The 13,381-nt window shown below is 42.6% G+C and overlaps 1 protein-coding gene across 2 annotated transcripts in view; it reads right to left on the bottom strand.

Annotated features, from left to right (window-relative positions):
• LMTK2 (lemur tyrosine kinase 2) overlaps positions 1-8,061 on the bottom strand; it is a 42,567-nt gene extending 34,506 nt beyond the window's left edge. For both annotated transcript variants that reach the window (XR_008747395.1, XM_055805525.1), the window contains exon 1: positions 7,719-8,061. Coding sequence is in view for 1 of the 2 variants with exons in the window: in XM_055805525.1 (XP_055661500.1) it covers positions 7,719-7,869 (151 nt within the window). In the remaining variant the exon portion in view is untranslated. The remainder of the gene's footprint in view (positions 1-7,718) is intronic.
• Between the last annotated feature and the right edge of the window lie 5,320 nt (positions 8,062-13,381).

The following is a 13,381-nucleotide window of genomic DNA, read 5'->3' as shown; positions in this document are numbered from 1 at the left end:
CATTTAATACACATTAATGTAACCAGATTAGAAAGTGTAACATTACCCTCATTTAGAGTGGTTTTAAGAAAAAGCTATACCAACTTTCCTAAATAATGCTGTCATTCTCTTCTATGCTAGCAATTAAGTGGGAAAGTGTTCCTGACTCCTACCCAGTTCTTCATAAGACAGATTCGGATCATTATCTTTTCCTCACAAATGGTTTCTCCTGCATTTACTTACTGCCTGAAATCTTCAGATGTTTGCTACTAAATAGGCACAAAACCAAAACAGATATAACCAGGCCTATAAATTCTGAAAGCCTACAGGTAACAGGTAGAATACTAAACCAAAAGCCTATTCAAAACAATTTTAGACACATCTATTGCGTAATGTCTGATTTGTATGACAAGGTAAAGCACAACATGCATTGTTATTTCACAAAAAAACCCCAACCAGCTCAAGAGCACATTCCATTAGTTACTGCATTCCTGTAATGTTAAATTTTTCCTGCTATGCCCCATTTAACAACTGAGCTAAAAAAAACGCATCAGTTTTAAGAGTAAGTTTCAGCAGAAATGTGTGCAGTACCATCATTCAGTTGTGCAATGCCGTATTACAACAGGCTTTAAAATACTATATTAGAACAGCAGTCAAATCACCATCAACCTTCAACTAAGATACAACACAAACAAAAACTTAACCCAAGTTCTGAAGGAGTGTTATTTGCACTTCAGACAGTCGGGGGGGGGGGGGAGGGGAGGGGCAGGGAGAAGAAGAGAATTTTAGGATGAGAGGCACTCCAAATTCCACTCAGCCCTTTGATTTGAATGACCATCACCAGTACAACAGGAAGAAACATTCCCAAGATGCCAGGTGACTTTCATTGACTTGATGTCCTCAACACAATTCCAGCACCTTAGTGAAATCTGGAACTGTCTTCAAATGCCCAAAGTATTTCAGGCGGAGACTGGAAATGTTCCTTCACTGAGCAAATCCCCAAGAACATATATATATATATATATATATATGAAAAATACTCCTTAAGAGACTTTAAAGAGGTTCTCAGGGCTTTTTATATATATATATATTTGTACACACAGACACCCACCCCTGAACTTTTCAGCTTTCAGATTTTTAGTACTTCTTGCCATTCAAAGAAAACAAAATTTTTTAGTTTTAAAACAATCAAAATTATCTGGAACAAACTATTGAAAATTTCATTAATGGAAGAAAGTTAGTTCAAAAGCCTATCCTCTCATGACACTATTACTGCCCTTATATTGGATAATGCAAAGTTTGTATAACAGAAGTAACCTTCAGTATGGATATTACAAATGCATCTTTATGCAAAACCACTTTATCACCTGATTTTCTTTTCCCTTCTTCCTTACAACTATGGAAAATCCTGATTCCTAGATACAGTCTCAAGAAAAAAACCTCTTAAAGATGTTAAGGAGTTACTTGCATACACTTGCATTTAATCTTTCGGAATACAAGCAGCAGTAATTTACAGTTTGTCAATAAAACTATTTCCTGCCTAAATCCAAACTGTTACAAGACCTAAATCAGTCTCATGTTTAGAAAAAGATGCAAGTAAGATGACAAGACTTTCAACAGTAGCAGGGGAAAAAATTTTTAAAAAATTAAAAAATCAAGTCACATACAAGTTACTCTGTCGCTATATTCTTCTAGATATAAATTGAAACATTTCACCCCTCTACTCAACTTGTCCGTTATGATCCTGATTTTCTCCTAGAACTCTATTATTTAAGTCCCCCACGAGGACACAACAGTGGCACAGGTTACATATCCTAAGGTAAGAATATCTGGGGCAATGCTGGATTCTCATGTAGTACAGCACCCTCGGAACCACTCAGCTCTGATCCTCATTTTCTCTGAACACTTGTCCTGGCCCGAGTGTTGCCTGAGCAGCTGGTAACTAGTGAAACTGTGAGGTGGGGTTAGTTTTACATTTGTGTCCTTATTCTATTACCCTACAAAGCTTCCAAGTAATGTCAAAGAATTACTCACACAACAGCATACTGCTCAATTTTAATATGGACTAAATATAGGCTAGTACTTCAAGCATTTACAGAGCAAGATCTGTTTGAAGTTTCAGTGTTAGAATCTCATGTTTGCACAAAGGCATCTTAAGACAAGGTAAAAAATATACATGCTAAATAATCACATACCTTATGCCTTCATGGCAGTGTTTCTGGAAAATCTGGGTAGCATTATTATCTTGCAAAGGTACCGTCTGATTCTTAAGTGTGTACGTATATATATATATACACACACAAAAATAAAAATTCTGCTGAGCATACTTTACACTGCTAGATGTTGGTTTCGACAATTAATTCCTGCTCAAGTACAGTATGCTTTTATCTGCTATACCATTTCTCCAATGGTGCACCACAGGAGTTACAGATTTTTCTTTTTGAAACAGGGCAGACCACAACCATTTAAAGCAGCATGAGAAAATTAAACATCATGGTATCTCAAACCATCAGAAGTATCAGCAGCACTGAAACCAAAACAAGTTATCTCTTCCACCATTTGACAGGAATACAGCCTATTAAGATATACTGGTTTTGAAGAGACTAATTTTTGTTGTTGTTGTTCATGTGAAAGGAACCCATACCTGCAACCTTCACATGACCAGATTTTCTAGAATCTTGATTTTACAGTAGATGCATTTCCAACTCCAACGTATAACTGGATTAAGAAATGCAGGAAAAAAAAAGAAAGAAGCAGCATTTCACCAAAAGAGCTTATTCAGCTCTATTTCTCATCGCTATTCATAGCTGAAAGATCCCTATGAAGAATGGGCCATAGAATGACTGACTGATTTTGGAAAACTGGATCTGATCTACAGGCTAAAAGCTTGTAAGATGGCACTCAAAATTCTACGGTTACAATTTCCTACAACTCTCTCATACTAAAGAGGTCTCAGGGTGCAATGGTAGTTCCTGAAAAAGTCACCTCACTTAAGTCACTGCAGTGTTTCCTTACCATTAAGGAAACTTTTGTAAGTGCAGTAGTGTTGGACAAGGTGTTACTTTGGACCAGCATTTCATACTAACGATCCCTCAGAAGAAATTCACTGACCTAACTTGCTTCACACCATCATCTTGCCTAAGTGACATGTGGCACAACACCTTGCTACAGGCTGTGCTTAAACTACGCATGTAGACTGTAACAGCTATCCTGACACACTTTCCAAATTTCTGGTTATAAAAGCCTCTACAGAAATGTTTCTAGTGTCACTGATGTTGCTCAAGACCTTTCATAACAGCAGCACAATGAAAACAAAGAGCTTATACAGAGCAATAAAAGGACTGAAGCTATGGTAAATTGTATCCAGAAATGTATCAAGCTGCAGATAGTAGATGCACACATCAAATAGGAAGGCAGACCCAAAATAACATCTAAGGAAGACTCCAGGACTCCCTGTGCTGTCCTTCTGCTGCAGAACTGGAGCATAAGAATTGAAACAGAGAACTACAATTTCTGTATCCCCTGGCATTATAATACCTGAGGGCCCCTTTATCCTGCACAGGTAAACCACGCGCGGGTAGTGACTGAAACCAGACTACAGCAAACATCCAGCAAATTACCTCTATTCCCATTTGCTTGACAGTTGTTCAGTAGCCCCTCAAATATGATTTCGTCTTCTGTGATTTTCAACTAGAATGCTGATCTCACTATGTAACACACACTTTTTTTTATACATGATCTGGGGCAAAACGAGCACTAACAAACAGGCCCTTCCAAACCAACGACCTGCACCTGATGCTATGACAACGTACCTTTAGGCTGTCTCTGATCACTGCTAACTTAATACACTGCAGTGCTACCTGAGGAATTATCAAATATACCCAAGCATTCAAGATGTGAGAAGTGCCCTCAGAAAGCAACCTCCTCCTATAAGGACCTCTTTAGCTGGAGCAAAGTCCAGACACTTTACAGCCAGAGGCAGAGAAAGCAGACCAAGCCTGTGAACAAAGCCTGGTGTGGAACATCCCTGCAGGCCCAAGAGTTGGCTTCTTACCTCAGAGTCACAAACTCACAGATAGAAACAAAAGATAAAAGACAACTTAGCAGCTCTAGCTCTAAAATTATTAGGCGTCTGAGACAGAAGCTAGAAAAAGAAATACAGGCTGAAGTAAACAAGTTTAGCGCTTGAAAGGGGGAGGAAAGACAGACCACTCCCAAGAAAAGTATATACCATAAATTAAAATCCCCACTTAACAAGCAGGGTTTTTCTTAACTTCAAGTGATCCGAGCTGTTAACTCACCCGTAATAAGAAAAGCGATTTTCTAAGTATATGCAAGTGTCAGGCATTTTACATCACACTAAACCACACGCCACCTCAACATTTGGGCCTCAGCCTGACAGAACTCCAAGTGAAACATCAAGCCAAAGCAACTGAAAAGCAACAGTTTTCCCCAGAGTATACATATGCTACAGAACTCGCCTTAGTAAAAAATAATTACTTATTCTCCATTTAATTTTTCATCTATGGCGAGCTGACTATATTAGATACAGCTGTACAAACATCTCTATACTCTAGATGGATGTCTCTGGATACTATACATCAATTTCTAAGCATCTTTGCCTGGATTGCATACGGCCAAGATCATCAGCAAGGACTCATCGCCATGACTTTCAACTGGTCCTTTCACTCCCATGACTGAGGTTCTCAGCACAAACCAAGAAAGCACACAGGCACCAGTCCAGCAGCTTCAATTCAAGTGAATAGACTCTAATTCATCACAAACGTAAAACTAAACACACCTGTCAAAAAAGCTACCACCCATTCAAGTTTTACAGGAAAATAAGAGTATTTTGGAGCTCCTGTTGTATTTGCAAAGACTTCATAGAGCACAGAGATGACAGAAATACTGTCTGACATTACACACAAACCCTTGCTTCAGATTTTCAGCTTTCTTGAAGAGACAGCTGAATTAAGGTCAAGTATGGAAATCAAGTCAAAGGAACAGAGAGAGAGCCTGAATGTAAAGCTTTAGCACAGTAAAGCAGATGTCTACTGTTATAATGCACTACGTCTGGCTGCAGAATACTGCTGCTAAAGAGTAGTTCCCAAATGCCCTTATTTCAGCCACACAATACAAAAAGTGGAAGTCATCTCAGCCTGATGCATTCAGGTAAAATCATCAGTCCTCCACAGGCTCAAAACTACTACAGCACTTCATGAACTCCTTTCTAGCAGACCTGCACCCAGCTCTCACCTCCAGTATAAAGGGAAACCTTAAATTCAGAACTATCACCGTACATGTCAGTGTCCTCCTCTTCCATTCACAGAATAAATTAAATATAAGTTGGTAAAAGTATTTTTAGCTAGTAGCCTCTTCAACATCTTGTTTTTCCTATTTCCTACAGTAATTGCTGTGAACTCTTCCAAGGAAACACCTAAAACCTTATTTCCTTTACCTCCTCTTCTTATTGCTGAAAGGAAATAAAAAAATTAAATGAGTTTTAGAAATATAACCTCAAACATGCAAGACAAATAATAGAACACATCATCAATGCACACCTTCATCTGCAAACACTGTAAAGCCATACTTAAAAAGAGCGTCGTCATTCACCTCGATCAAGGCCCTGGGAACTTGACACTTCCCCAGTCATACTGTCTGGCAGACTTCCACAGCAGTTCCACAAAATGAAGCATTTTTGAACAAGGAATCCAATCTAGTCTTGCTAGAACCTGCCCAACACCACTTCCTGCTCTCCGGCTTCCTCAAAAAACAAGTTAATTTATTATGGGTATATTCCATGAACTATTCCGCAAAAGTTCACCAAAACAGCTACAGTCATCCTCCTTTTTCTGTGGATTCTCACCTTTCCTGTAACAAGCTCAGGGCAACACACATCAAAACATTTCTCCATTGCCAAAGAAGCAACCCTACTTGCTAGGTGAAGAATTGTGGAATCCTGAAATAATTCTGAAACCAGTTACTAATTATTTTATGAAAAGCCCACTAAATTCTTCACAAGATTATCAAGTTGTATGTATCAGTCTGAGTGTTACAGTGAACTGCAAAAACCACCAAATCCCAGAACAGAGACCATCAGTAATTGCCAATCCCAATACAGGAAATCAAAGCAACCTGTCATTGGACATATGAGAGAAATTCACAACATAGCTGAAGCTGTTTAAGCACAACTCCCGATTCTTAATCCAGCAAAATAAAGTCACAGGTTTGCCTTCTAGACAGGTTATAAGATTTGCCTAGTATAACAGAGAAGGTTCAAGACAAAACAGTCTCACTGACATCCACTGCTAAACCCTTCATAGGGGAGGGGGGAAGCCCTTGTAGTTTTCCAACTGCTTACTGTTGCTGTGATGATACAAGACACACTGCAGACAGAGATTATGTTGCATGCAAACCCATTTGCACACATTACTTCATACAGTAGGAAGCCTTACCAGCAAAACCAGAAAAAGGCAGAAAAGACCTCCATACAGAACTGATTCAGCTGTCCTACCTTACGGCTTAATGACAAGTTAACATTATTTGGACAAACTTCAGGTATTTCATAAATGAGAAAACTATCGTTTAGTCTCAAAGGACATAGAGATTTGACTGATAGTTTTCTCTTTCTCAGAAGTTTACTTTTATAGAAACTAAGAATGACCTCAAAGAAGGCTGATGGAGGGAGTAACTTACGAACAATTCAGAAATGCTCTTGGGAAGAAAAAAACTGGGAAAGAGGCATAGGTCCCAAAATAAAAGAAGTATGGGTTCCACTCCCAGTTTTGATATTTTCTGTGGAACAGCAGCCAAATTACCTAATCTCTGTGCTTCAGATCTCTCCCTCCCCGCTGCTTCTCCTCCTCCTCCTCTCTGAACATATTGTCTATTTCAGCTGTTCAACTCTTCACGGCTAGAAATGCATCTCAGTAGACATTCAAATCAAACCTAACAAAATTCAGTCTCAATACAATGTTATGTTTGCAAGCCCCAATGAAATACGCCCCAAAATAGCCTAAATAAAAAAGATGGTTGTTACCTATCTAATAATAAACCTCTGATGAGTAACACATACGATTGAGTTGACGTTTTTTAGTTTGTGCTTTTAAGACAAACAGGAAAATAAGCAAAAAAATAGAAGGAAGTTAGCATTACCTAATATAAGAGACAAATAGATGTGCACTACACGACTATTTAGAGAGTGGACGGGGCGGGGGATCGAACTAATCTGACCGGAAAGGAGGGAAACGCCGTCTGCCCTGAAGAGCCGCCACCCAGGAACGGGAGTCCCGGTGATTCACGGTCAGAATAAGGAAAATAATCCCGCTGAGGTGTCTATAGGCTAAACCGGCAGCCGCTACAGAAAGCGCGCATGTCGGCAAGCCCACCGAAGAGGCACGTAGTTCAGCCCCACGAGACCGAGTCACCCGGAGCGGGGCTCAGTGCCACCGGTACGAGACGTGACCTCCAGGATGGAGCCGCAGCCGCCGTACCCCATCCACCCGCCGCGCCCTTCCCGACGCTTCGCCGAGGGGCGAGCGCCGAGCCCTGCCCGCAGCACGGGGGAAGGACGGGGCTTCGGGCAGCCGCAGTCCCCTCGCCTCACCGCCACCGCGCCCCCCGCGCCCCAAGCGGGAGCGCCGAGCCCCCGCCGCTGCCCGGGCGTCCCCCCGCAGGCCCCGCCGCGGCGCCGCCCCCTCCCCCAACCCCGCTCCGCTCCGCCGCCTCCCGCGCCTCACCTGCACCTGCCCGCGGAAGCGGAGCCGCCCCGCCGCTCCCCACGAGAAGCGACAGCAGGAGGACGAGACCGAGCGGGCGCCGGGGTCCGAGGGGCAGCGGGCCGCCCCCCTGCCGCCCGGCGCCCCCGCCGAACCCCCCGCGCTGCTGCATGCCCTCCGCTCCCGCCCCGAGGCTCGGTGCCGAACGAGGGGCCAAAGGTTCTCAGCGTCTCCGGCGAGCCCCCGCGGCAGCCGCTGCTCCCCGCCTTCGCGGCGCGGCTGCCCGCGGCATCGGCCCCCGCCGCCCCGCTCCCCTCACAAAACCCCGCTAGCCCCTGCGGACGCCACCGCCGCCGCCATCTTCCGGGCTACCTGACCGGGAGGGGGTGGAGCGCTTTGCTGACTGACAGCCCAACGCGCCAATCAGCCCGCGCCTCGCCCTCAGGAGGGGGATCACTGGCTGGGACGGGGCTAATCCTTGATTGACAGCCAGGTCAGCCAGTCACTCCGCGCAGGGCGAAGGCTGCGGCGCGAGAGCCACGGAGCGCGTTTGCCAATCAAGCCGCACTCGGGGAGCCGGCAGGAGGGCGGGGCTACCCTCTGCGTGAAGGCGCGGCTCCCCAGGTCGGGGCGGGAGCAGGAGGCGGGGCTTGGCTGAGCCCGTGCGAAGGACACGCGGGCGTGCAGAACAGCGCCGCCTGCAGGCGGGGCGCCTCACCGCGGCGCGCTCGGGGACCTCGACGGGGCCGCGCTTAACGTCGGTGCGGCTGAAGCAGGGCGGCCCTGCGGAGCGAGGGGCCCGTGGCCACAGGAGGGCCGCCCCCACGCTGGGGAGCACAGCCCCTGCCTGTGCCCTCGGGTGTTTCAGGCCAGCCTGGGCCCGGGGACTCCCGCGGGGACTGAGCCAGCGTGGCCGAGCTACCCGCCCGCCAGGCCCTGCTCGGCTGTCCCGCACTGTGCCGGGGACCGACCGCGGAAACCCGAGAGAACCGGTAAAAGGCAGCAGAGCCCCGGCACCCTGCGGCGGAGCGTCCCCGAGGAGCGGCAGCGGCCCCGCCTCGCCGCGCTCCTTCTCCCACCTCCGGGCTGGGCCCGGGCCGCCCGCGCCGCGGCGGGAGTGTGCGAGGGTCGGCCCAGCACGGCGATGGGCGTCAGCGACCCTCTGCTGCCTGTGCGCTGCCACGGCTGGAAGTGACCTCGTTAAATTAATGTACAAGCAGGATTCTGAAATACAGATTATTCTGTTTCAGGCCGGCAATTTGCTTAATTTAGAGTATGTGAAAACGAGGTGACAGTTTTAAGTAGCATAAATAGAAGTGTTAATCCTAAGGAATCAGGGGCTCAATATAGTGAGGAAACAGGGAAATACCCTACAACTAAAAAAACAGGTTCCCATTTTCCAAATAATTTAGCAAAAAGGCCAATTATGTCAAGATTGTACAGTGATTTTGGGAGCACTGATCGTCCAAAGACACATAGGAGTGCACCGCTGGGACTTCCCAAAGGACAGTTTTGTGCTCAGAGTAGTAGTTGGAACGTGATACCCAGGAAGACACAACATAAACCTAACCCCCCCTCTGTCCCTGCAATTTTTTTCTGGGCGTTCTCCCACCCTGGGGATGTACTTCAATCAACCCCCTTGCCTCTTACCAAGCCTGTGCCTACCCCCAGATACCCTCTCTCTGGCTTGAAGACGCTGATTGTATTACCAAATGACCCATATTTTTTTAAATGTTCTAATTAGTTTTTCTTCCGGGGGAAATATTGTACTTGAATAACAATATGGAAGACAATCTTAGTCTTTTTTTGTTTTACTAAACTATTATTAATGCATTATGTTGCTTCTTGTGAATTATTTTTTAAAAGCAATATAAAACAATAAATAGTCCCAAAGTATTTCTTGTCTGACTGTCTAGATTTTATGGACTCACAGAACAGCAAAATGTGGTCCTTTCCCTTTAAAATCAGTGATAAGTAATATGCAATATGTGACACATGATTTTTTAATTGCCATGTACAAACAGCCACCATCTCAATTTAAATAGCTCTGTACTGATGTAAAACTGATGATGGTGACAAGCGTGCAGCCAGGTCTTTCTCTGTGTATACCATAAATATTCAGTGGAAACTTCAAGGTTAGTCCTTTATATATCTTCCCTATATCCTATATAAATCTCCTTCCACTGAGTATGAACATCAGGGCTGGGGCCTCTGGATGTGAACATGTCTCCTAGTTGGCATTACAGTCACACTTTTAAATGATGGTTATTCAAACTACACTGCACTATTGTGGTATAACTACATGGGCAAACCTAGTGGACCTAACACCACCGTATCTAGGGTCTGAAGTACTTCTGAGATCCATCACTGACTTTAGGCAAATTCCATATGTAAATGATTTTGAGGTTCATAGCAGCTACAGACATAAAGCTTAGAACTTCAATTGTAGCCTATCAGTAGGTTTACAATGCAAGGGTGTTCTCATTTCAATAGTGAAAACAATTCACTGCGTTTTAAACAGAGCACACAGCTTTATTTCCCAACTCACCCTATCATAATTGAATGTTAGGTTTTTGATGTAATTTTCTGATAAAAAATCATGTTGCAATATCATCAGGGAAGTTATGGCAGCATACCATTAAAAGGACTTGTCAGAGCATTATTCTGTAATGATGGTACACTTAAGGTTAGCTGTGAATTAGTCACTGGTAGAAGCTAAATAACCAAACCTTCCAATCCTTTGTTCTCCGTGTTAGTCACAGTTGCTCCCTATCTTCTAAAACACCACGAACATCACAAAAAAACCGAAGATGCAAAGCCTAATCTCCTATCTGCCATCATCAGGAATGTTCCCATTCACCCACTGACATTTCTGCAGTTAAACATTTGTAGTAACTACATGAGACTAATGGGATGAGCAACCTAATAGCAACTAATCCAAAAGGTACTTAAAAATATATATTTACTTAAACAAAACTCTTCCTGTACACAAAATGGGATGTATTACCACATATCACAGCCTCGTGTTTCTTGATTATGTGCTGTTATCGTTGCCAAATTACTGAAGCTGCTGTTCTGTGTGGGAGGTGTTAAAACCTTTTTTTAGAGACAGATAATTGGATCAACTAAAGGATGTTGATGGTTTTATTTTCAGTCGGTTTTCTTCAATATTTTTGATAACATTATTGGTGCAGAAAGAATATTGTCTAGCAGACTGAGCAAGTTGCCAGAGGGGTTGAAAGGTCTTCAATGTAACTGTGGATAAAGCCCCAAAAGATTCACACTTTGCTTACTACAAAACAGAGTATCACTGTGCATCAGGAACATAGCTGATGAAAGAACCAAGGTGTTTATTCCAGGTTACTGTTTTAAACATAAAGATCTGTTTCCATATATATGAATGCTGAGACACACATCCCGCTCTGCCTTCTCCCGAAAGAATGTCTCATCCTTTCATATTTAACCTTCTCTTTCCCTGTCAGTGGTGTCTTTTTATACTTAATGAAGTGATTTGCTTCTCCCTGTGATAGAGACAAAATAAATATCACTGATTTTCACCTCCACTTTCAGTCATAAGTGATCTAATCGTGTTTTTATATAACTGGAGGCATCTTCCTCAGTTCCAATACTACAGCATCCAAAATGATTTTTCATAGCTCCCAAGGAAAATTGCCTAAAGAAAACTGGGTATAAAACAATCAGTAAAGGACATTTGCTTATTTGAGTCAAATGTTTTCCCCTTACTGTCACTCGAAAATGGGCTTAGAACAGAATTCTCTGATTTCTTCCCACAAATGCTTAAGCTTGCACATGGAGAAACAAAACTCTGAAAAATATGGCTGGGCATATTTTGAATCACTGGTAGAAAATTCAGTTTGTACTAATTTTAAAATGTGTTAAATAAAGATCCAGCAGCTCTTGTTAATCCATTCCTTGTAAATCCATTAAGGAATTGCATTCTTCTTGGGAAGTATTTCATATGTGGATTTGCATCTGCCACTAAAGTCCTGGAAAATTTAGTACAAATTTCATTTCTGTTGACTCAGGAATCGCTACTGTATTTTGATGGGTCTGATCTGGAAGGGCACTACCTACTTTGGCTTCAAACAGGTGTACTTTGAAGAGGTTTTAACATTAAGATATGAAGATGGATCATAATTGTAAGTGTATCTTACTCAATTCATCTAAATTTATTTACTTTATTAAATCAAATTCATTTCACCTTAGTCCACTAAACCATCCTATGGAACCAATGGAGTCAATAATATGAATGAATTTTTGTGAAAGAGCATTTAAGTACTCTCTCAAAAAAGCACAAGAAGTGCCAACATCAGTGTAAATTTCTCCTCGACGGGATTCCATCCTGGCTTACAAGAAATAGAGTCATGAGTGGGCAAATTTCTTTCCCCACATATTACTCTCTGACGATGTTGCCAGCTAAAATGCCAATTCATGCCAATTTTGAAACTGGTTTTTATGCCACTGACAACTGTCTAATGCTAGACTAAAAGATCTATCTGTGGTGATAGATCTGTATCTTGAAGCTTCCTATAGAACCTTTCACTAGTATTTTAAGAGAGAAATGATGTGTGTCTATTCTCTCCACCGGTATAGGAGATTTAATAAATTAATTTCCTTTAACACAAAAGGAAATGCAAAATGATGACACCTGTGTAAAGAAGCTGTTGTAAAACTTTCATAGCTACATTAGAAGTTCCTTGCCACCCTCTCCTATTTCCTTTTAGCCAACACTAAACTGTGTACTCCATTAAATTTTGCTCCAGCTGCAGCAACACAGTACTGAATACAGTGAGAAACCATTTAGCCAAATGAGTGTTTAAAGCAGTACTGGTCTAAATATACATTATATGTGTGTCAAGGGAAAAAAAAAACCCAACCAAAACAGAAAGAGTATTCTCAGAAACAGACCGAGTAAGATGCAATAGATCAAACGATGAGGGTGCAATTCAGTCTTTCATCGTGCAATGCTTTCATTAAGGCAATAGTTGTGGAAGCTGCTCAGCAACTCTTAAAAACTTGTCCCATCTGAGATTACTCAAATAAGCAAGTGTTGCTGCTAAAGGCTTCATGTGTTTTTACACTGTAGGTGTAATATGACAAGAACAGCACTCCTGCACAGGAATAGTTCAGTAACATTTCAGCCTAAGTGCAAGGGTTTAGTAGCACTACCTACAAGTTACAGAACCAGTGCCTCTTTGAAAACAAACAATCTACAGGCTGCAGTGAACAGTCCTGTAATTAGCCATGTTAAATAAGTATCTCACTGGTGTAATCTCTGTTCACACAAGCTTGCCGAAAAAGCGTTACCTCTTTCTTGACTTCTAGATCAGCAGGAATCTCTTCATCACAAATCCTTTCAATAAAGGAAGGCAAACATTTGAGCAGAAGATAAAATATGATTTGCATGTCTCTCTAAAAAGTAGTTCTAATACTAAATTTTGATAAATATCATACATTACCACTTGAATGTGTCACCTGTTGAAAAATTGTTTTGAGTCCTTTCAAAAAGGGTATTCTTGATCAACCTGCCTATTAATGTAATACTTTCCATTTCCATACCACTTTATACCTAACTTGATAAGAAAGAATTAAGAAAAAACGTCATACAAGTACTAGTTTCATTAACATTGAGAAAGCAGAAGCTCAGGGAAGATTAAAGAACA

Source organism: Falco peregrinus, chromosome 5, assembly GCF_023634155.1.
Source record: "Falco peregrinus isolate bFalPer1 chromosome 5, bFalPer1.pri, whole genome shotgun sequence".
NCBI classification, from domain to species: Eukaryota; Metazoa; Chordata; class Aves; order Falconiformes; family Falconidae; genus Falco; species Falco peregrinus.
Note: the sequence above shows the minus strand (reverse complement) of the source record. Positions and strands in the feature narration are given on the sequence as shown.